General features: G+C 45.2%; 1 protein-coding gene across 1 annotated transcript in view; it reads right to left on the minus strand.

Moving 5' to 3' along the window:
- The window catches only part of cpne5b (copine Vb), a 146,791-nt gene that overhangs the window by 84,872 nt on the left and 37,695 nt on the right, over positions 1-24,224 (minus strand). The window contains exons 4-7 of the mRNA XM_078092396.1: positions 24,152-24,198; positions 16,658-16,761; positions 15,505-15,544; positions 7,795-7,871 (exon numbers count right to left, since the gene is read on the minus strand). Coding sequence (XP_077948522.1) covers positions 7,795-7,871; positions 15,505-15,544; positions 16,658-16,761; positions 24,152-24,198 — 268 coding nt within the window. The remainder of the gene's footprint in view (positions 1-7,794; positions 7,872-15,504; positions 15,545-16,657; positions 16,762-24,151; positions 24,199-24,224) is intronic.

A 24,224-nucleotide genomic window follows, 5' to 3' on the forward strand; every position in this document is an offset into this window, starting at 1 on the left:
TCAAGATATGAGGTTTTGTATTAAACTGCAATTCATGTACATATGGCTTACTTTTACTTATACATTCTATACATGTTGATGATTAGGCTTAATGTATATTTTCGGATCCAATCCGGCAGAGAACAGAGGCGGGGGCATGAAGATGGGAGTTCAGCCAGAAAGACCCTCAGTTCAAATCGAAATGACCAGGTAAAGAAAAATTTCAAATGCAAGTTTATGTATACATACTTTGTAATGATGTCAATTTGTACAGTCAAAACTCCACCTGCTACCTACAGTAAATAATGATAGACATAGCATTGTGTGGCATTATCAGCTTCTTACTAATATTGCAGCCATCGAAATGTAGGTGTTCATTTTTGTGACCATTCAGTAAAAAAGACCTGTTTCACTTAGGGCTAATGTGAAATTTATACAAGAAATTATCATAGGTTTAAAAGGTCTAAATCAATGCCCGTAACACTTGATGAAAGTATGCAGTAGAATGCCAAGTTTTTCTATATTCATCTTTCATGCAAGAGCCTTTTTGTCAACCTTTTAATGTAGTAAGAAAAAACTTGTTTTCTACAGGTCCTTCCCAGGTATGTTTACCAAGGCCAGAGGAAAGAGGCGCTTTCCTGCAGCAAATCTTGTTCCTGCCAAGAGAGCAAAACCGCTTGAAGTGGCTTTCTATTTGACGCTTAACTATTTAATGATTATAAAAATGTGTACACTTTGTCCAGACAACTGTGCTTACCTTGCGGGAAAAACCGTCAATCCCACCAAAGATAACAATGTTGTAGCTGCAAGAAAAAGGCTGAATTTGTCAACTGTATAGAACGTACTATAAGTAAGAAATAGTGTTAACGCTCAGAACAGAATAACTTTGCTTAAGGGCTAACATACTTGACATACTTGTCAAAAACATTATTTGAAAAGAATTACTGTATCAATTTATGGTTTGTATCAATATGAATTAAAGACTGGGGTCCTGGAACTGAGTAGGTCCGTCGAGCAATGCATCCTAAATGGAGCATACGGGCGATGACACCAGTGGTGTCAACACGGTGCATGGAAGCTCTGACACGGTTATACTGCACCCGTAGTCCTCTGGCTTGCAGAAGTGCTTTCACCATTCGGTATCCAGAATGAGGCTGTCTGGATTTAATCTCTCTCACCACTGGTCTAACTCTTCATCTGTCATGGTGCTGTATAGTGCCTTTATTGAGAGATTATACTCAGCCATGCGCCGGTACACAGTGCTTCTGGAAATCCCCATGAGTTTAGCGATACAGGGGGCAGACAGATTAAGTTCAAGAAGGTTGCATAGGTAGTCTGGGGATATGGGCATTGGTTGTCGCTCAGCTGGTCCTTCCTCAAACTGCACAACGGCAATATGTTGCTTACTTTTTTCTTTTTCTATGTTTATAAGACTGTGCAACTGAGTAAGTGCATCTAAAATTGCTGGACAAACCGCTACCTGAGAGGATACAGCATTTAAAAACACAAATTCTTGTGTGCAAGTGAACTCTAAGAAGTCCAGATCTAGAGGCATGCGTCCCAAAATATTTTCCAATCGAGAGCGAAGTCTTTCTAACAGGTGATTAAGCAGCAGTTCCTAGGAAAGAGAAAAAAATGTTATGTCATGTAAACTACCAATAGATAAACAAAATCATTACTGTAAGACCAGTATATAATCTATAGTAATGATTACTAATTGACATACTTCTACAGCTGAAATCCGCATTCATTTAAGTCAAACTGAAGGCTGTTCTGTTCATTTTTCCATCAGCTGAAAGTAACTTTAAGGTTACCACGACGCATGCTGAGTGACTAGTTAACACATTACTCGTTAAACAGAAACCTCATTCATTTGTGCTTATTTAAAACTGCTTTCTGTAAAGTCAAACTAGTATCATAACTTCTACTCAACTGTCTTTACTTTAAGAACTTTTTAAAAATTCAGTGACAGATCACAACCTCTGCTTCACAACTGTAAGGTCGTATGGGACAGTAAACCGTTGTCACACTATAATGTGTATATGTCTGATATGTTCGTGTTTTTGGTGGGTTTTTTAATGATACTATATAATGTATGACATCGTACTGAGAGCTTGAAAAAACAACAACCGAACGGCATCTCGTTTAACTTCCGCTTAGTTCACGTCCTATACAGTCAGTTAATGTACAAATGTCTATTACTGAATCTTACAGGCACAAACCACACTGATGGCATATAATAGAGTTAAAACACACCGAAGCCCCATCACCGTTATGCATGTAAACAGCATAACCATCATGTACTGTCGGGGTTATGCGTCTGCACACGCTCCGCTAAAGCCGCTGCCCCCCCACTACGCTGCAGCAGCTCATTTGCGCTCTACAAGCACGTTCCTGGTTTCAAAACTCCGCCAATCACTCCTAATAGCTTGTCGAAGCATCACAGCATCATTAACTTAATTCAAAACTAGAAGAAAATGCGTATTCTGACCAGCTGTAGGCTCTCGTTTAACTTCCGCTTAGTTCATGTCCTATACAGTCTGTTAATGTACAAATGTTAGCTGTCTATTACTGAACCTTACAGACACAAACCACGCTGATGGCATAAAGTCATAAAGTTAAAGTTAAAACACTCACCGAAGCCCTAGGCTAAAATCCGATCATCATGCTAGCCGACAGCCAAAGTTGTGTTGGGGCGCTCGCTCCTTTTGCTTGACGCACGCTCCCGATCTTGAATCTAGAATCGATTGCTCTTCCTTGGGTTCCCGGATGTTGCGGTTGAATTTTTTTGCATTGAATTTTTTGCGCTTGAATTATTTGCAGTTGAATTTTTTAACGTTGAAAAACATTCAGATACATGATTTCAATACATAAATATTCAGTGCTAGAAATTCAATCACCTTTTTCTTTCAAAATCCGATGACACAGATTTACTTCCATACCGTTGTTCTTGCATAGGTTATAGTTCAGCATACTTGCGTCTGTTACCGGATATAAGCATAAGCAATTTGACAGTTTTAAACAAGGTTTCTAAAATGCACTTTTTAAATGAACTAAAAACAATTGTCTACACTTATTATTGAAAATCCATTCATCCATTATGAGTTACCTACACCCAGAAAACACGATTGAAAACAGAATGTACTGAATTTGGACACTCTGGATACAAATCGGAGCTGCACACAACAAATAATATTCAGGTTTGTTCGTTGGTGTGTGTATGGAAGTAAATCTGTGTCATCGGATTTTGAAAGAAAAAGGTGATTGAATTTTTTGCAGTTGAATTTTTCCGGTTGAATTTTTTGTGGTTGAATATTTTAACGTTGAAAAACAACCCAAGGAAGAGCAATCGATTGTTGTTGCGGTTGTCGATGTTGCGGTTGAATTTTTTGCGGTTGAATTTTTTGTGGTTGAATTTTTGCGGTTGAATTATTTGTGGTTGAATATTTTAACGTTGAAAAACATTCAGATACATGATTTCAATGCATAAATATTCAACTGCAAAAAATTCAATCACCTTAACATGATTTGAATGCATAAATATTCAACTGCAAAAAATTCAATCACCTTTTTCTTTCAAAACACAGATTTACTTCCATATGTGTGTAGGAAAGGATGTCATGTCCTCTGTGGTTAAAGTAGTTGTGTCAGAAATAGTTTTGTAGCATGTTGCTTTTGAGTTTTCTAAAAGTTGTGCCTTGAAATTGTGATACAAGTTTCAGAGGCTGATTTAGCAAAAAATGAATCTGTAGCTCTGCAGGTTTTCAACTAGGGGCAAGAGATAAAAAAATGCCACTAAATGAAAGATAACGAATGTGGTTTCTCACAGATGATGATCTCCTATCTCTAAAAGTGCAATAGATAGCAATACTGAGCTATCTCTCTCAGTTAGCTTTAGCATTGTGATAATCCTAATGTCTTTCTATAAAGACAATAATATATCATCCTAGAAGAGTATGGTTGCAGTATCGCTCACTACATACAGGATTTCCAGGGGTAAGTTGTTAGGGATAGGGAGACCTTTTCTCTGGCGTAGTCTGTCAGCATTGGTTCATCGTAGCCAGCTGGGAATCCTGCCTCTGCACACAGATCTCTATTCACATTCACAAACAATTTCCTTTCATTTTGCTGCTGTGTTCTAGTAGTCCACAGTGACACGCAGGCAATATCAAAACGGTTAAAGGCCAAGCATGCCTCCTCGTCTCCCCCCAGCATCTTTCTAATGTACCATCTGAGCTAATTCTCATGACTCCCAGCAGTCTGAAGGTTTTTATGTTTTAGTTATGCTGTTAGGGAAAACTGAAGTGGAAAACCACTGCTTGTCTATCATCAATGTGTGCCAGAGAGTCATTTAACCCCCATCTGCTGCAGTGGAGCACCTCCGTGGGTTTCTGTAAAACGCGTAGTGTTTTATGGTCAGCTCGCATGTGCCTTGTAGTAAAGGAGCATCTACACAGCAAAGTAGTCCTGAATAAATGAAGGCAATAAGCTCACAATATTTCCATTCCATTGGTTCGGCCAAAGGTTTTGACACTTCATTTTTTTTCTCTTATAAAAGATATTTTCAGTTGTTTCTAATCGTTACTGAAGGTTTGATGCTTCCATTGTGTGGTGGGATTTTCCCTGAGCCTCTCTAATCTTCTTTGCGTTTTATTTTGCATCATACGGTTTTGCTGATTTTCTATTTTTGTGCAGGTCTCCATGAGGCACGCCTCGTGAGCAAGACCTCCTAATGAATACTGTATAATGCAGTGTGGTTAAAAGTAGTTTGGGCAATTGAAGAGAAAAGAATAAGTATGATACAATTGAAGACCAATCTAAGAAAATTGAACAGCATGCTTCCAAAGTTGAGAGTTCAAATTTAGTCCAAAACCAAAATATTGGACATGTTGCAATTTAATCTTAAATTATCAAAATTTGATAAGGAAGTTAATATATGTCCATGACCTGTGTATTTCAGATTTACTGAAGACACAGTGAAGCAATATCTGTGTGTGTCAACTCAGTCTCCTGTCTGCAAACATGAATATCTCGTTGATTTGCACATCATGGTGTAGATATGCGTAAAGATCATACAGCTACTTACTAACTGAAAATAATAATTTTGCATAACACATGATATCTCTTCTAACACATATAAGCATATTTTTTCATGGAATGTTCCATTTTTTATGAATAGCAGTTTAAATGTCAAAAACTTTCAGTAATGAAAACAGCCCGCTATGTTGCAGGTGGCTTTGTCCTTTTAAATTAATGTTAATTTACTAAATATGCATTTGAGGCTTGTGGCAAGAGAGGACTATAACATCTGAAGCAATCATAAAAGAGCAGAGTGCCTTTGATGTTCAGATGAAACAAATGTCTCGTTTGACGGAAGCACTCTATCATTTTAATTTTCAGTCTTGTTCTTCAACAGCAACATCAACGACTTACAGCAACTTTATTGATGTATAACATTTCAAATTGGCAAACATGATACTTGCAAAACTCAAACTGGATCCAAAGTGTCTTCGTTGGTGAGAACCGTACATATATTTTTTTTCATGGTGGTCCAAAGATTTTCAGGTGTGTTAGATTCATTACTCCGTGTCTTCTTATTCAATTCAACCTTCTCAAGACTGTGATAATAATTAATGAATCAATCAACATGGTGGCCTATGATGACATCAAGATCCAGGGGAATAGGCTGATCTGTGAAAATACTGTATGAAGCCATCAGGGAAGGGGGTGGGGTGAGCCTCTTCACTATCCCTTACAGAGCAACGGCTTAGTCTCAAAATTCGCAAAAACTTTGGTTTAATAAAAAACCCTTAAAGCCATTGCCAACACATTATGTTAATGTCATTCATATTTCGGTTTATATGACTAAAGAAGGTGTGTGGATTTAGTGAGCAGGATGTTTGAATATTTGATGTTGTTTTCAACGCTTATTTTCCGCCGTCTTTCACTTTGATGCTTTGTTATGCTGTCCTTCTGTGTACTAGCAATTATGGGTTCTTTGACTAAGCTCATCTTCAGCAGCATCTCTGTCTCTGCCAACAAACACACAACAACTATCCGAATAGTCATTGATGTCACCTTTTCTCTACCCTTCAATCTTGCTTCAAAGCTTCATTTCTTCAAGAGCTTTTTCCCATAATGAAAATAAGATGCTACCTATTTAACCAGCACCAATTTCAGGAACATTAAAGTCATTATACTTAGAAAGAAGAGAGCAGGAAGAACGATGAAATACAGTACCGCTGTGCTTGTGTGTGTGTTTACATGCAGTTTACGCTTAGATGCAAAGAGAAGGGAAGACGTCGCTCATGTCAAGGTTGAGAATTAGTGTCACTATAACCAATAATTCAAAACAGCCTAATGTTACAGATGCACATTCTACCATTGGCTCAGCACAGCTTAGTGAGATGCCTTTGACATTTCCAAGCAATGAAATATAAATCCTGTTCATTTGCAAAGAAACATGAAAACAAACTCCATCGGGTAGCACTTCCAGGGCAATGCATCACTTGTGTGCGTGCATGCGTGTGTTTGTCTAAGGGCGCTCAGTGCATTTCTCAGTACTCCCCCAAAGACAAAATAAAGCTGCCGCTAAATTGCTTAACATAATCATACTGGGTGTTAACATCTGACAGTGTGTGACAGTTCCCCATATCCACCAAAACCAGTTGGAACCATGTAAAAAATAAACACATTATGAGTTAACACTATGAGTAATTATCACGGCAAAAAATAAATATGACGTGAAAATAATTCATAATGTAGCCTACTGTCTGCAAGCTACAGTAGTAGTATGGAGACAGTTTGGAGACTGTCGACTTTGTTTTTCTGTCAAGAAATAGAATACCTAAAGAATAGAATTTGGCAAAGCAGTTAGGCTATCTCTCAGTTGCTGATAGTATTAAGTTAAACATGTCAAGAGTTAAGTTTTCGTCCGTAACCATGCCACTTAATGTATCGGTGTGGGTTAATTCACTCGAATATCTACCGATAGAAATGTTATAAGTTAGGTTACGTGACGTTGGTAACGGATGTTAACTACGTCATGCTGCCCCCTACATACTTTTTATACGTTTTCCGGGTTTTAAGGCTTTTATTGTTAAGCGCAGCAGGTTGCTAGGCAACGGGAGCAGCGGAGTTAAAGCTGACAACGCAAGCAGGAAGTCCCCCCCGTAGGCCAGACCTTCCCATTTCAGAGACCGTTCGGTTCAGCCTACGCGGTTGTTGAAGGACCCAGCCCAGGTCTCTGATATTCAGCGTTGTGTCCGATTGTTTCCTGCTGTCTCCAATCACCTGCAACCCCCCAGTGTATTTAAACCGTGTGTGTCCTTTTTCTCCTTGTTGGTTTGTTCGGCATTTTTGGTTTGCATCAAGGCATTACTTGAATAAAATATTTTTGTTTTGGAAATCTGAGTTTGAGTCCTCCCTGTCCCCGTCTCCGGGACTTATCGTGACAGATTTGAAACTAAAAGAAATTTAGGCAATTTTGCTTCAGCATTTTTCTTTGACAATAATTAAGGAAAACATCTGTAGTTTCCCCCTCTCATCTAGTCCTCCTTTATCTGATCTATCTTTTGCTAAATCACCAATATGTCCTTTTCTCCTTCCTGTTCATCCTCCTGCCCTTTCACTTACACTGTCCCTGTGTCCCTGAGAACAAATTAAGCTAAATTGATGAACCTGAGCACCTTGTAACCTTTTACCAATTACCTTGTAATTGGCTCTGAAGAATCATTCTTCCGTCTTAATTCCACTCTTAACACAGTATGTTGTTCCAAAACTTTTGGATTCAGGATTCATTTAAATGTTACTTACCCCAGTGGTTTCTCCAGTCGACTGGCAGGTGATCCAACAATCTCCCCGAGAGTACAGAACGTCTGACCCAAAAAGTCCTGGAAGAAAAAAATTAAAGAGAGAAAAGGAATCAGACATAAACTAAAAACTACCCTACTACCAAAAGAAATCATGAAAATGAGCAATGCAAAGGAGGCATACTCGTTGATGCTCCTTTACATTTTAATGTCAGAGTTTTGAATGTTTTTCATTCACATATTCCACCTAAAGAGATTCTTGCATTTTCTTTTTGCAGAACATAACATGCCAAAAAAAGGCCCTTGGTCATTGATTGTGGATATGTCTGCAAAGGAACATAAAGGAAGACACCATTGCTTTGCTCTGCTCAACAATGTTACATTGTTGGTGACTTGTGAAGTTTATTCAACTGTATGGGAGCAAATCACTGTCAAAATTCGAGAGCACAAATCAGGTTGATGCGCGCGCGTAAATCAAACATCCGCGAGCAAATCTCCGTCTCCGATATTTGCTCGCTGGCGAAACGTGAACTTCCTCGCTCGCGAGGTTAGTCTCTGCTCGCGCTCAAAGGTGTTTTCTACGCGCTCGCTGTTTTTCTTTTTGACAATGAGGGTGTGGAGCCAGTGACCATGGTAAATGATGGTTATAGCTGGTTGTCATCTACGGTCCACTACGATTACCGAAGAGGGCATTTGTTTTTTGATTACGTTTTATCTCATAATTTCGACTTTCTATCCCCTTTCTTTAGTGCGGAAATGGGCTTCTATAGTTGTGTGAATGCATCACTCCAGCCAATCCAAAGACGGGGTTTGTAACCAATCAGATCCACCCCCTTACTGTCAAAAAGAAAAACAGCGAGCGCGTAGAAAACACCTTCGAGCACGAGCAGAGACTAACCTCGCGAGCGAGGAAGTTCACGTTTCGCGAGCGAGCAAATATCTCGCGCGAGACAGACTTTTGCTTACGCAAGACGGAGATTTGCTCGCGGATGTTTGATTTACGCACGTGCATCAATGATTTGCGCTCTCGAATTTTGACATTGATTGGCCGCCATACAACTGCCATCAAAGTTCTTAATGTATGACAGGTAAGCATGGTTGGATGCTGTGGTTCCCAACGGGAGGAAAGTTAGCAGTCTTAACATGTGGTGTATAATCTTTTGCCACAATCATTTTTTTTTAAATCGCAGCACGAATGTGGGATAATCCAAACATCAAATCCCTTAACTCTGGCCTTGACAGACAGGCAAACACTAAATAATGCATCATCAGGCTGTGGTGTGTTTCGTTTTAGTGAGTTGCTGGTCTTTGTGCCCACCGATTATGCTTACTGTTACACACAGAAGAGCGTGTGAAATCTCACCATCTTTATCATATTACAAAACAAATACCACAAAAGTAAGATACAATGACTGGATATTTATTTTTCATAATGTGGGTGCTAGTTAAGTGCTACACAGACAGGTCGGCTATCCTCTCAGTTTATATTTCTGATTAGAGTCGCCATTTTTCCTCCTGAGGAAAGAATCATTAATGTGACACAGAAGCCATGCAGCATCAGAAGTAAGAGAGATGCTGGGACCTACGTTGAGTTCTGCAGGCTTCCAGAAAGGTTGAGCAGCAGCAACAACAGCAATGACAACAACAACAATAACCACAGAGCACATCATATACAAACACTTTACTGAATACCTGGCACTCCTGAGATAGTGAGGTGAGAGTGGGAAGACAACATGCTGTGCTGACACGGACGTGTGGCGGAGCCAAATGCAGCACAACGGCACAGAGTGTTTGGTTAACGCTTTTATTAAACACGGCCTCACAGCAGGCGTTCGGGCACAATGAGAGGCAGAGCAGAGTTCGGTCCTCAGGATCGGGGAGGAGATGCCGGGAGACAGCTGGTGCGATCGCTGGGCCGGTCGGGGATCCGGAGCACAGGAGCAGAAGCGCCGGGCAGTCCAAGGGGCAGGCAACAGAAACCCGAGGCGCTCAGGCAGGACTCGTGGTCGGGGACAGAAGGCTGAGGTGCTCACCGGGGCGGAGACAGACGAACGGGGAGGGAACAGGCAGGGTCGAAACCGGGAGATCAGTCCAAGGTAGAGTGCTGGAGAGACTCGCATGACGCGAAGAACAATCTGGCAATGACAGGCTGGGTGTGCAGTGCTTATGTAGCGGGGCTGATTGTGAATGCGAAGCAGGTGTGGAAGGCAGGAGAGTGACTGATTGTGGATGCGGGGCAGGTGTGGAAGATCGAGCTGGCAGGTGAGTGTGACAGAACCCCCCCCCCCCCTCAAGAGGCGTCTCCTGACGTCCCAAAACGATGTCCCCGAGGGAGGGAGGGGAGGGTTCTGGAGGAGTCTCGTCAATACTCCTCAGACTTGGCCCGGTCTGAATTGTGAGCCGGGTGGACGGGGATCTGGGGGGAGGGCGCGTCGTTCTCCTCTACGGACTCCTCCGATGATGAGAAGGAGTCCTCCGTCTCGTCAGGGCCGGCTGTGGATGTAGCAGTGCGGGTATTGGGACTGAGCCTCTTGGCTGCTGGGCGGGTCCTGGAGGGCTGGTCCGGGTGTTGCTGGTGGAAGCTGGTGATAAGTCGTGGGTCGACAATAAAACCGGCGGGGACCCAGGATCTTGTCTCCGGACCATAGCCCTCCCAGTCGACCAGGTACTGGATGCCCCTCCCCCGGCGGAGGGGGCGGATGAGGCGTCGGACAGAATAGACAGGACCTCCATCTACAATGAGGGGAGGTGGGGGGGCCGGGGTGGCGGGAACGAGAGGGCTCTCCACCACAGGCTTAATCTTAGAGACGTGGAATGTAGGGTGGACACGCATGGTCCGCGGAAGCTTCAGGCGGACTGCAGCAGGGTTGATGATCTTGAGAATCTCAAATGGGCCAGTGAACTTCTGGGCCAGTTTCTTGGAGTCGTCACGAAGGGGAAGGTCCTGGGTCGATAACAAGACCTTCTGGCCCACCCGGTAAGTGGGCGCAGTGGAGCGTCGGCGGTTAGCAGAGGCGGAGTATCTAGTCACCGACCGCTGGAGGTTGGCCCTGGCCTGGGCCCAGGTGCGCCGACATTGGCGGATGAAGGTCTGTACGGCTGGGCAGGAGACCTCCCTCTCCAGGGCTGGGAACAGGGGTGGTTGGTACCCATGGGCGCACTGGAATGGGGAGAGGCCGGTGGACGAGCTGACCAGTGTATTGTGGGCGTACTCCACCCACATTAGTTGTTTGGACCAGTTCGACGGGTGGCTGGAGACCATACACCGGAGAGACGCCTCCATCTCCTGGTTCTTCCGCTCCGTCTGGCCATTGGACTGGGGGTGGAACCCCGAGGACAGGCTGGCCGTGGCCCCGATGAGGGTGCAGAACTCCTTCCAAAAGACAGAGGTGAACTGTGGTCCCCGGTCCGAGACCACGTCCACAGGGAGACCATGGAGTCTAAACACGTCGCGAAGGACCACCTCCGCAGTTTCTTTGGCCGACGGCAACTTAGGCAAGGAAATAAAATGCGCCATCTTGCTGAACCGGTCCACCACCGTGAGGATGGCGGTGTGCCCTTGAGATGGTGGTAGGCCGGTTACAAAGTCCAGGGATACGTGGGACCAGGGGTGATGAGGGACGGGAAGCGGGTGCAGGAGTCCAGCCGGAGCCTGGTTGGAGGACTTGTTCCGGTTACAGACGGGGCAGGCTTTTACAAACTCCTGGACGTCTTTGTTCAGGGACTCCCACCAGAACCGGCGCCGGAGAAATTCTCTGGTTCGCTGGATCCCTGGGTGGCAGGTGAGATGGGTACTGTGGCCCCACTGGAGCACCTCAGACCGGAGTTGCCTCAGGACAAAGTCGGTTGGGTGGGCAGGCGCTGGGACCTGGCTGCTCCTCCAGAGCTGCCTGGACCCTCTCCTCGACTCCCCAGGTGATGGCAGCCGCCAGGCGAGCCGGGGGAAGGATGGTGTCCGCCTCTGTAGTACCCTCCTCCTCCCCCTTCAGAAATAGGCGAGACAGGGCGTCGGGCTTGATGTTGCGGCTACCTGGTTGATAGGAGAGGGTGAAATTGAAACGGGTGAGGAAGAGTGACCAGCGGGCCTGCCTGGAATTTAGTCTTCTGGCCGTCCTGATGTACTCCAGGTTCTTGTGGTCGGTCCACACCAGGAACGGCTGTTTGGCCCCCTCCAGCCAGTGCCGCCACTCCTCCAGAGCCGCCTTTACTGCCAGGAGCTCTCGGTTGCCGATGTCGTAGTTTCTCTCTGCGGGGTTCAGACGCCGAGAGAAGAAGGCGCAGGGGTGGAGTTTCTGGTCGTCGGCGGCCCGCTGCGACAGGACGGCCCCTACGCCAACATCCGAGGCATCCACCTCCACTACAAATGCCTTTCTGGGTCGGGCATGCGCAGGATGGGGGCGGAGGTGAAGCGGCTCTTCACGGTCTGGAAGGCGGAGTCGGCCGCAGGTGACCATCGGAAAGGGACCTTGGGGGAGGTGAGAGCCGTGAGAGGGGCTGCCACCGTGCTGTACCCTCGGATGAAGCGGCGATAGAAGTTTGCGAACCCCAGGAACCGTTGTAGCTGTTTGAGACTCTGGCACCGGCCAGGCGGTGACAGAGGATACTTTAGCCGGATCCATGCGGATGTCCCCCTGACCGATAATGTACCCAAGGAAGGACACAGAGGGGGCATGGAACTCGCACTTCTCGGCCTTGACGAAGAGCGAGTTTTGCAAGAGTCTTTGGAGGACCGCCTGGACGTGGTGGATGTGGTCCTCCATGGATCTGGAAAACACTAGGATGTCGTCCAGGTATACAAAGACAAACTTGTCAAGCATGTCCCGTAGGACGTCGTTGACCATGGACTGGAAGACGGCAGGGGCGTTGGTGAGGCCAAAGGGCATGACCAGATACTCGTAGTGGCCGGTGGGCGTATTGAAAGCCGTCTTCCACTCGTCCCCTTCTCGGATGCGGACCAGGTGATAAGCGTTTCGAAGGTCCAGTTTGGTGAAAATGGTGGCCCCCTCCAGGAGTTCAAACGCTGAGGAGATGAGGGGGAGCGGGTATCGGTTCTTTACCGTGATGTCATTGAGGCCCCGATAGTCTATGCAGGGTCTCAACGTTTTGTCCTTCTTTTGGACAAAAAAGAACCCAGCCCCAGCCGACGAGGAGGGACGGATGATGCCGGCGGACAGAGAGTCGTTGATGTAATCCTCCATTGCCTTTCTCTCTGGGGCCGAGATGGAGTAGAGGCGGCCCCGGGGAGGGCTAGTGCCAGGGAGGAGGTCAATGGCACAGTCATACGGCCGGTGCGGAGGCAGGGAGGTAGCCTTTGACTTGCTGAAGACCTCCTTGAAATCGTTGTACTCAGCCGGGACGCCCGCCAGGTCCGGGGCTGAAGTGGGGCAGGATGGGGGCTGGGGGACGAGGGCTTGTTTCAGGCAGACTTGATGACAGGCTGTGCTCCACCCCAGGATGGACCCTGTCGCCCAGTCGATGTGCGGGTTATGACGGCGAAGCCAGGGGAACCCCAGGAGGAGCGGGATCCGAGTTGAGTCCAGGATGTGAAAAGAAATCGACTCATGGTGGTTCCCGGAGAGCAGCATCTGGACAGGGACAGTCTGGTGGATCACCATTCCGAGGGCGTGACCATCCAGGGCATTGGCGGGCACGGGCTGAGGCAGAGGCACTCTCTCAATCTCCAACTGCCGGGCTAACTCACTGTTGATAATGGATACGTCGGCCCCCGAGTCAATGAACACCGCCAGGGTGTGGGAACCCCCTGGCACCAGCAGGCGGCAGTGGCAGATTGGTCTCTTGATGGGGGACAGTTTGGAGGGAGGGCTCACCGGTGCGTCCCCAGTCACTGGTGAGCCTTGGCTTTTCCCGGGCACTTGGAGACAAAGTGTCCCTCTCCCCCACAGTACATGCACAGATTCAGTCTGCGCCGGCGCTCCACGGTTGACAGGGTGGTCCGGCTGAGTTGCATGGGTTCCGGGTCCTCCACCAGGGGTCCAGATCGAAGGGATGAAGCCTGGTGTGGCGGACTGCTGCGGCGAGGTTGGAGGCGTCCAGCCCCTCCCTGTCGCCTCTCCTCCTGCCGGGCAAGGATGCGTCGGTCAACTCGCCGTGTTAGCTCTATGAGCTCATCCAGGGAGGTGGGTAGGCCGAAGGACACCAGCTCGTCCTTTACATAGTCCTCCAGGCCCCGCAGGTAGGCGTCGCACTGAGCCTCAGTGTTCCACCTGCTCTGGCGGGCTCGGGTGCGAAAATCTACGGCGTAATCTGCCACCGCACGGTCTCCCTGGTGGAGGTTCAGGAGACCGCCGGCGGCATCTGGGCCTAGAGCTGGCGGACCGAAAACCTTTCGGACCTCGGCGGCGAAGGACTGGAATGAGCTGCAGACGGGGTTCTGGCGTTCCCATTCCGCCGTTCCCCACAGACGGGCCCTCCCAGTGAGGTGATTAATGGCGAAGGCCACCCGGGCCTCCTCGGAGGCGAAGGTGTGGGGCTGCAGGGCGAAGAGGATGGAGCAGTTAGTCAGGAAGGGAGAGCAGCTCTCTGGGTCTCCGCCGTAGCGCTCTGGAGCTCCTATCCGGGGTTCGAAGGCGGGGCCGGGGGGGGTGGGAGGAGATACAGCTGCGGGAGATGCAGCTGGAGGGCTCTGTGATTCCGTCTGGGAGATCCTTAGGGCGAGCTGCTGGATCTGGGCGACCAGGGCGGTAACGTCTGCTCCTGAGCGGCGCTGGCCTGTTGGCTGGCGGCTGTCGCCTGGCGCACCTCAGCCAGGGTGGATGTGAGGAGCGCCTCATGCTGCACGAGGGCGCCCTCGACTCTCTCCAAGCGCTGCTGTGGTGAACCGGTGTGCGCTGGCTCCATTTTGTGGCCAGATTGTACTGACACGGACGTGTGGCGGAGCCAAATGCAGCACAACGGCACGGAGTATTTGGTTAACGCTTTTATTAAACACGGCCTCACAGCAGGCGTTCGGGCACAATGAGAGGCAGAGCAGAGTCCGGTCCTCAGGATCGGGGAGGAGATGCCGGGAGACAGCTGGTGCGATCGCTGGGCCGGTCGGGGATCCGGAGCACAGGAGCAGAAGCGCCGGGCAGTCCAAGGGGCAGGCAACAGAAACCCGAGGCGCTTAGGCAGGACTCGTGGTCGGGGACAGAAGGCTGAGGTGCTCACCGGGGCGGAGACAGACGAACGGGGAGGGAACAGGCAGGGTCGAAACCGGGAGATCAGTCCAAGGTAGAGTGCTGGAGAGACTTGCATGACGCGAAGAACAATCTGGCAATGACAGGCTGGGTGTGCAGTGCTTATGTAGCGGGGCTGATTGTGAATGCGAAGCAGGTGTGGAAGGCAGGAGAGTGACTGATTGTGGATGCGGGGCAGGTGTGGAAGATGAGTCAGGTGAGTGTGACATGTGCGAGAACTAAAACCTGATGCACACCGGTAGAATTAAACCCACTGATGAAAAAAATGCAAACCCTGCTCATCCAAATGCATCAAATAATCAAATAATGTACTTGAAGAGATCATGAGGCAGACCCAATTAAAACAAACGGAAAAACAAGCATTGCCACAAAAACCACTGATAAAGAGCGTATTCTTTGAACACCATCTCCTTTGAAGTAATATTTACTTTCTCAATTCCAATCAAGGAGTTATTCAGATTTGATTCAAAATTAGCCTCCATTTATCTGTGGTTCAAGGTTCAAGTATGCTCACTCACATGTTTGGACAGGTCTGGGCTTTTGGAGTCAACATCATACCTGTAAAGAAATAGGATAATAGCCTTGTTAACTTCAAAAGCTGTAGAAGACACTGCTGGATGTATAAGGGCATGCTTTTTTATTTTCGTTGGTTGAAGGACTATTTTATGGAGTATTTCAAATGGTGTCAGCAAAATGATATGAGTGCAATATAAGACAAAACGAGTATCAAAGCTAGGATGATGGAAATTAAGATAAACGTATTTGAAACCCCCAGCATGTAAACCAGTGGGTTCACTCATAACAAGAAACAAAGGGAAGTCTCACACATATTCAAAATGAGGCGAGATAAAAAAAAGATCTTAGTATCTTTTTAAATGTTACTGAAGGAGGGGCAGAGTATTGCAGAGAGAATTGGGGAAGGGTTCAACAAGACCTATTTCCCTCTTCTATGATAATGACTGCTGGACCTGATCTTATTTGCATGTGAAAAAGAAATCATGAAAGTGAAGGAAATGGAGGCTATTATCTAATGTACCAAGATTAAACATCCAATTAAACAATAGATCCTGTTTGCCCGGAGATTACTCAGGCTCCACGCACTACAACGTTATTACTATCAATTGAGGCAAATAGATCAAATCATATACTGTGGAGTTGGTATATTTTAGAATTGTGTAGTGGGGTAGCTGTTTAGGCTATAAAGTAGGGCTGTGTTAAGGGTAAATCCAATCGAAGGAGCGGGGAGAGATGGTGGATTTAAGATGAGTTCAATTGTCATAGCATCAAAATGAAACCTGTCATCCTCATGTAGTTACCGGTTTGTTTACCTGTATGTAGCAAACTACCTAGTTAGCCAGGCTGGCTAATGCGTGGAGCCTTCTTTACAGCAGGTACTGCATTCCTCACACTTTTGCCTTTGTGTTTTTGCTTTAGTGAAGGATGAAACATTTGAACCAACACCCTCCAAACAATTGATATATTGCTCTTATCAGAGCCCATGCAAACCACTACGGTGGGGATTGCTGTTTCGGGGGAAGGTTCTCAAGGGTGTAATAATGGAAGGGATCTCAATGAGATAGAACTAAGGGTGTGAAAATAAATGACAGCGAACAAAACAGAAGGCAGGAGAGAAAATACAATGCTGATACGCCTTCAAAGGAAATCACTCACAAGTCGAAGCGAAGATTCTGCTTCTCCTCAAAGAAGTAGTCTAGGATGTACTTTCGAACAAAGTCTGGATTTAGGGTGTTGTCTATGACTTCTGTTCTTCCAAACTGGGGAAGGAGAAGGACAGATGAGGAGAGCCATTTAGCCATTTAATTTGATAAAAAGAAAGCAAGACATTATTTAATAAACAAATACAGTGAGTGATGTGGTCACCTTGCACACCTTTTTGATCTTTTTGTTGTCTTTCTCAGACTCTCGCTTATCACACATGCTTACACACAGACTTGATTAATGGAAGGTCTTCCATACGCTGCTAGTCTACAGAGGAAGAAGCTACAGTGTGTTTCCTGCTTCCTCGATCCTCACTGCTCCCCCACATTAGCTACAGCAAGATAACCCACATCATCAACCCCACAGAGAGAAAGCGATAAAGAAAGAGGTAAGCGTGTCGGGAGAGGCGGAGAGAGAAACTTGGAGAACCAGAAGTATGAAGAAAAGGGGACAAAAGAGGAGCGCACGGTTTGTTTAGGAGAGGAGGGTGAAAAGGGGAAAAGAGTGGGAAGGGATAGGACGCAGTGATTAAGGCCTCCTAATTAGTGTGATTCTCACTCCCAAAGCAAGGAAACACGCCAGATAAAAGGTAGGCAAAGACCCAGCATTACCACATGCTTTTACTGTAAAAGAAAAAATGTCTTAAATTTTAAATATGAAATACCATATACACTGTAAAATATATATCCAGCCTCCTGGAATTACACTATGAATACACAGTTTAATCAAATTGTCAAATATTTCACATGGTAGCAGTTGGTGTATTTTAGGAACTTTAATTTGTTATTTGGCAACTGCTTAAGACCGTGAGTGTTGTACTGTTAACTAGGTACACAAAGAGACCAACAAGCAGCCCATGGTATTCATTCTGTTAATAATTCAGGAATATTCACAGATTATCTGTACAGCGAGTACTGTTGGTGGATGTGTGAGTAGTGACTCTGCTTCAGTTTGGAGAGGCCTCAAACACCTCACAAACTACAAGCCAAAAAAAAAACACTCCATGAATGACCTCCGCCTGGCAGACTATCTGAATGAGTTCTACTGCAGATTCGATAGACAATGTCCAGATCCCATCCCCCACAGCTCCACCAACCTGCCCCAGTCCCCCACCCCTCCCTCCCCCAGCCCATCAGGGGCTCACGCCTCTTACATCTATATCGCCTTCCCCTCCCCCACCAGCAACGACCCTCTCTATTATGGAGAGAGACGTTGACCGGCTCTTTAAAAGACAAAACCCCCGAACCCTTATGCTGACCAGCTGTCTCCGGTGTCCACTGACATCTTCAACACCTCCCTGGAGACATGTCACGTACCAGCCTGCTTCAAGGCCTCCACCATCATCCCTGTTCCCAAGAAGCCCAGGATCACAGGACTCAATAACTACAGGCCCATCGCCCTGACCTCTGTAGTCATGAAGTCTTTTGAACGGCTAGTCCTGACCCACCTGAAGTCCCTCACCGACCCCCTCCTGGACCCCCTGCAGTTCGCCTACAGAGCCAACAGGTCTGTGGACGATGCTGTCAACATGGCCCTCCACTACACCCTCCAGCATCTCGGACCATCAGCAACGGTTCCCCCCAAGGCTGCGTTCTTTCCCCTCTGCTCTTCTCCCTGTACACAGCTGCACCTCCAGTCACCAGTCCGTCAAGCTCCTGAAGTTTGCGGATGACACCACCCTCATTGGACTGATCTCTGGTGGGGATGAGTCCGCCTACGGTCTGACCATCTGGTGTCGTGGTGCAGCCAGAACAACCTGGAGCTCAATGCTCTAAAGACAGTGAAGATGGTTGTAGATTTCCGGAGGAACAGAGCCCTACCTTCCCCCATTACCCTGTGCGACTCCCCCGTCACTATTGTGGATTCCTTCCGTTTTCTGGGCTCCATCATAACCCAGGACCAAGTGGGAGCTGAACATCAGCTCTATCACCAAGAGGGCTCAGCAGAGGTTGTTCTTCCTGAGGCAGCTGAAGAAATTCAACCTGCCAAAGACGATGATGGTCCACTTTTACACGGCCATCATCGAGTCCATCCTCTGCTCCTCCATCCCCATCTGGTACGCTGCAGCCACAGCCAAGGACAAGGGCAGGCTGCAGCGTGTCATCCGCTCTGCAGAGAGGGTGATCGGCTGCAATCTGCTGTCCCTGCAGGACTTGTTCGCTTCCAGGACTCTGAAGCGAGCTAAAAAGATCGTAACCAACCCCTCTCACCCCGGACACAACCTGTTTGTGCCCCTTCCATCTGGCAGGAGGCTGAGGTCCATCAGGACTAAGACCTCCCGCCACACAAACAAATTCTTCCCGTCGGCAGTCGGGCTCATCAACAGAGCCCGGTCCCCCACTGACTGACTCTGACATTCCACCGGTCACTTTCTTTCATACTGCACATGTCACTTTACTGTCATTTTTCACTCGTCACTTTGTCACTTGTTCGCTAGTGCACTTTATTTTTTAATATTTAACTTTTTTAATATTTTTAATTTTTAACTTTAACTTTATTCTCTTATTTTATACTAACCCATAGCCTTATTCTACTAACCCATAGCATTTCATTTTATTTTATTACTTGTGCACTGCTGTCTTGTTGTCTATTGCTACACTGTCTACTGTCACGCACCAACTGCCAAGTCAAATTCCTTGTATGTATGACATATTTTGGCAATAAATGTTTCCTGATTCCTGAGTAAACCTTTCCATTCTAGTGAACATAAAAAAATCAATATAATGTAGGCAATCAGGACAACTCAACTGGTTCAAAAAACACATTTCTGTATTGTTACACAATTTTGAACACCTCTTCATTTTTTAAAGGTCATATTTTTCTCTGTATCAACTCACTGTCTGAACATCTAAATTCAACACCAGCGAGGAAGAAAAAGTAGGGAAAAGGACACTGATGTTGAATCTTTGAGCCACCCATACTTTGTAAGAGACCCCGAGGTGTTGATGAGGCTGTGAGCGCATGCTGGCACAGAGACGGGTGTTGGTGAAGACGAGCTCCATAATGTGATTTCCCCACTGAGAGGAGGAGACAAAGCCGTGCTTCAGAGTTTATTAGATACTGCGGCTGTTGGGAGCTGGCTAATGAGAATCTGGCACACATGTGCACACAGGTGCAGCACTGTGGACCTGGGTTACAAGTGTCGCCTGGCCCACCAGCTGATAGCTAACACACATGCACACAGGGTAACAACAGTTACAGTAGAGACCTCCGCAGTGGCCGATATTGAAAAGTGGACATCTCACTCAAGTACAGAGACAGAAAAGAAAAAATGTTTACACACACTATGGGTGAGAAGTGGGAAATAGAGGACATGAGTCTAATCCTATTTTTTTATTTCGCAACCTGACAAAGATTTAATTATCTTTTATTATAGAGCAAACGTGAATCACCTCTGGGGATTTGTTCCGTATGAATGTCCTTTAGTTCCTATGCCAACGTTGAATTTAATTCTCCCTGTACCATGTACCACAAACTATAACATGGTGCTGATAAAATGACACTGGTAGAATCTGTGTTCACAGAGAGAGGTTGATGACAATGGTGTGACTTAAGAGAGAAAGAAAGAGAGAGCGCATGTGGTATTTACGAAATTTAACTTCATTGGGGAAAATCCTGTACATCTCCAAATATTTCAGAGCTTTGAGCTAGAGTTGGGGTTGAGTGATTGTGGGGCACATGTATGTACACACACAGCAGATGATACACAGAAATAGACGTTCCATGAACTGAAGTACAACTTTTTCTTATATACACTCTATACACTGTACATACAGAACATACGCCATACGGTGACACTTTAATCACATAAATTTGTGTTGACATATGTTGTTACACATAGTAAAGGTAATTTTTATGAAAATTACCGTTAACCAATGATATTTGGGTTTATATATATTATTTGGGCCTGAGCCGACTGCAAGTCCCTATTGTGTTTCGAAGAATTATTATTATTTTGCCACTTCAATCGCACTTCTGAGGACTTTCCCATATTCAAAAACTCTTGAGTTTTGGCGTGCGCATCAGAAGTGCTAAGAATTTCTCTCTCTTCTCTCTAGCGCCCCCTGGAAGTGTTTCCTCTGGGGAGATTTTTTCCCAGTTTCACCGATTCACTTGAAATTTTGCATATGGGTGCTCTTGGATATGCTCTACAAAAAAGTCAATCATGGTATGCAAATGCCCCTTGCTAGATTTTACGCCATTTTGAATTTTGTGAAAAACACGTTTTTGCGAACTCCTGCCAGACGCTGGGTCCGATTTTCACGAAATCTTCAGGGAATGATTATTGGTGCAATGCCATCCAAAATTATTAGAAGATTGTCGATATCTCATTATTTATCAAAGTTATGGACCAATGAAGTTTGTAAGGGGTGTGGCCTAATATTTAAAATATTTAAATATGTTCACACTGGGTCCCTGAGCCTACCCATTGTCAGATTATTTGAACATTGGGGGCTGCAGTCATTAGATGAATTTTTGCTTGTTTTTCCAATTTCCATCGTATTTTTGATTCATAAATGAACAAACTCCTCCAAGAATTTAAACCCGATCAATTTTAGGTTCAGGCAAATTGATCCTGACACCGGTGTGGTCAAAAGTCAAGAGTTTTCGTGCAACTACCTGGGCGTGGCCTGGCGTCCATCTTGGTCGATTTTCTTGAAAATGTCAAAATGTTATAACTCCAAGGAACATTTTTATTTCTAGCCAAAATTCCTCATACATCATGCTAGTGTAGGCCTTAAAGTAGTCCCATGCAGGTTTTACACTTTGATGAGCTACTCCTATCCCTTTTATCTAATCAACCTCAACTGCCTGCAGATAAGCCTTAAGACTTTAATAATTGTTCGTGGTGAATACTGGAAGTTTTTGAAAAACTTTGTTGGTGTGAGAACACAGTCTTCGCATCAAAGTTCAAGCAAAGATTTGGGTGCCTTGGCAAACTCAAAAACTTGAAATGTGTATGTCAGTGTGCTAGGTAATAACATCACAGAGCTGATGTGGAGTTTTGGCTCAAAAGTGGTAAATTGCCTCCATAGCGCTCCCTGACAGTTTTCAACGAAGTAGCCCCAGCGCCCTGTTTGACCGATATGTATGACGATTTGGACATATGTAAAACAGGGAGACTTAAAATAAAGTCTCTTGGGACCATGCTCTAAAATGAACAGTTATCTTTTTTTTTGTGCGAATATTCCCCTATTCTCTGCACTTTCTAGACGCTATACTTTGACAAACTCCTCCCTGGGACTCTTCCAATTTTGACAAAACAGTCTCAAGGCTTTGGTGATAAAAAGTTATTAAAAACTTTTTGTTTCGTATTACACTATTGCCATGGCAACCCGTTCTTTAAGGTCAAACGGAGGTGCTTTTGAGTGACTAAATGTGGTCCAATCCTTACCAAATTTGGAAAACACATTTACAGTTAAAGATGTAGTTACTTGATATGATTTCAATTCTTCGGAATAGCATCTTTTTGACCACGTGTCCGGCTGACCGCTGCCCCCCCAACATGCAAGGGAAGGCTCAGGCCCGTTCATCGCAGCTTGCAGCTTTAATTATTATTATTGTTAACATCATTCAAAAAATGACATGTAATGTAATATTTCCTCCTCAAAATTGTTTAATAAGTTCAGTTTAGCTGAATTCTGCTTGATGATGACCTAATCGACGTGATGAGTGTTTTCAGAGAGCCAATATAATGCATTACTATTTTTTTAACTTCATTCATTACCAAATACTCATTTTTCATAACAGACTTTTTTTAAGATTACAAGGTTTTGATGGATTCCACTCCAGGTTTTGTTTGTTCTTCTCTTTTGATAAAACTGATGGTGAATATAGTGAGGAGAGGAGACAAGGTTAAGAGTTATATAACATTTTCACACTTCATTGAATGTACTGATCTCTGACGGTAAATGAGCTGTGGACCATAAAATACCCTGCATTCAGCCAAAGTCTAAATTCACCATGAGTGTATTCTCCGAGCAGAGTGAAGCCTTGTACCGCACAGGAAGAGGAACGTGCGAAACCAAAAAGTGGAATGTGCACATATGATTTTGTTCTGTGGTCTTACAGAGTTGAGGCAAAATAGACGTTCTCTATCTAATCAAAAGCTGCATATAAAGAGACAACTTGTGAAAAAGGTGGAGATCATCAAATGTGATCTTTGACGCCGGGGCGTCCGTATCAGCGCCCCCACCCCCCGTCGACCATACCGTTCGCCAGTTGGACCGTCGGCGCTGCCACCCCCCCCGTCGACCGGGTGTCAGCGCCCCCCACTCGGTCGAAGTGCATCTGGCACGCACCTGAAATGAGTTTGAGACCCCTGCCCTAATCTGTATTTCAATGAAAGCCCACTCAGCCATCTGCTGATATGAGGGTCATCACAATGTCACACATAAATACATATACATTCCATTAAATCTGTGATCTGTAATCTGTTAAATCTATGATCTATTATACATTCACAGTTGACCACGTTTTTGAATTATTGACAATGTTGCATTGTGTGGTGAGTAAGGCTGTCAGATATGGGGGCGGACATCAATAAAGAATACTGTTTGTGAAATGCGTGCATAAGCATGGACAACATTTTTTTTGCCTGTAAATAGTGTGTAAAACTGAAATTTGGAGGGATACAAAATACTAGCAACTTCACTTCAGTGAATAATTCATAGATAATATAAAAAGCAGAAAATGTTTTTTGAAAGATTGAAACTAAATTTATTACACTAGCCAATTTTAAAATAATAAAATAAAACGAAATAAAAAGATTTTCCTCACTGTAGTACAGTTAGACGTTTATGGACAAATACATTACCACCAGCTTAATTCTTAAAAGTTGCACATTTGACATGATTTAATAAAAACGTTGAATTGTAGTTTCATGGCATTAATTCATTTAGCCCTTGGTACAGGAGAGGGCAGGAATGTAAATAAATACAAATTAATGCAAATGTTCAATTAATTTACTCATTGGCTATCGTTAAATGTTTTGTTATGGTTTTACTTCACCTGTAATTTCTTACTTGCAAAATAATGAATGGGCAACAGACATTTTAATCAGATAACGACAGGGCGGGCAGTAATGCATGGATTGCATTTAGGCACAGTAAGAGCTGGCTTAAAACCTTCCCGAAATGCTGTTTAGTCCCTAAAGTGTCAACATATTGATTTTTACACTGAGGCTTTTCTACGTTGGCGGAAGCATCCAATTAGAATACATATATCTCTGCCATTTTCAGACAATTGATGCCTGAAGAGTTTTAACAAAGTGTCTAAGCCAACTGCTACATTCTCAACGTGAAAGCAAAAAAGCAAAAAAAAGTATTTTCTGGAGCCCCACTATACACAAAAACAGACAAAATTACGACAAACCCATAGCGAACACAGCAAGAACTTAATTGGACATAAGCAAATGACCTTTAATGTTTGTGTGTGTACACTCACCTCTCTCCACTGTTTGGTTTCAACACCTTGAGTATAAAGCACGCATACTGTAGAGACAAGGCCCAGAGGGACA

Source organism: Gasterosteus aculeatus, chromosome 17 (genome assembly GCF_964276395.1).
Source record: "Gasterosteus aculeatus chromosome 17, fGasAcu3.hap1.1, whole genome shotgun sequence".
Lineage (NCBI taxonomy): Eukaryota > Metazoa > Chordata > Actinopteri > Perciformes > Gasterosteidae > Gasterosteus > Gasterosteus aculeatus.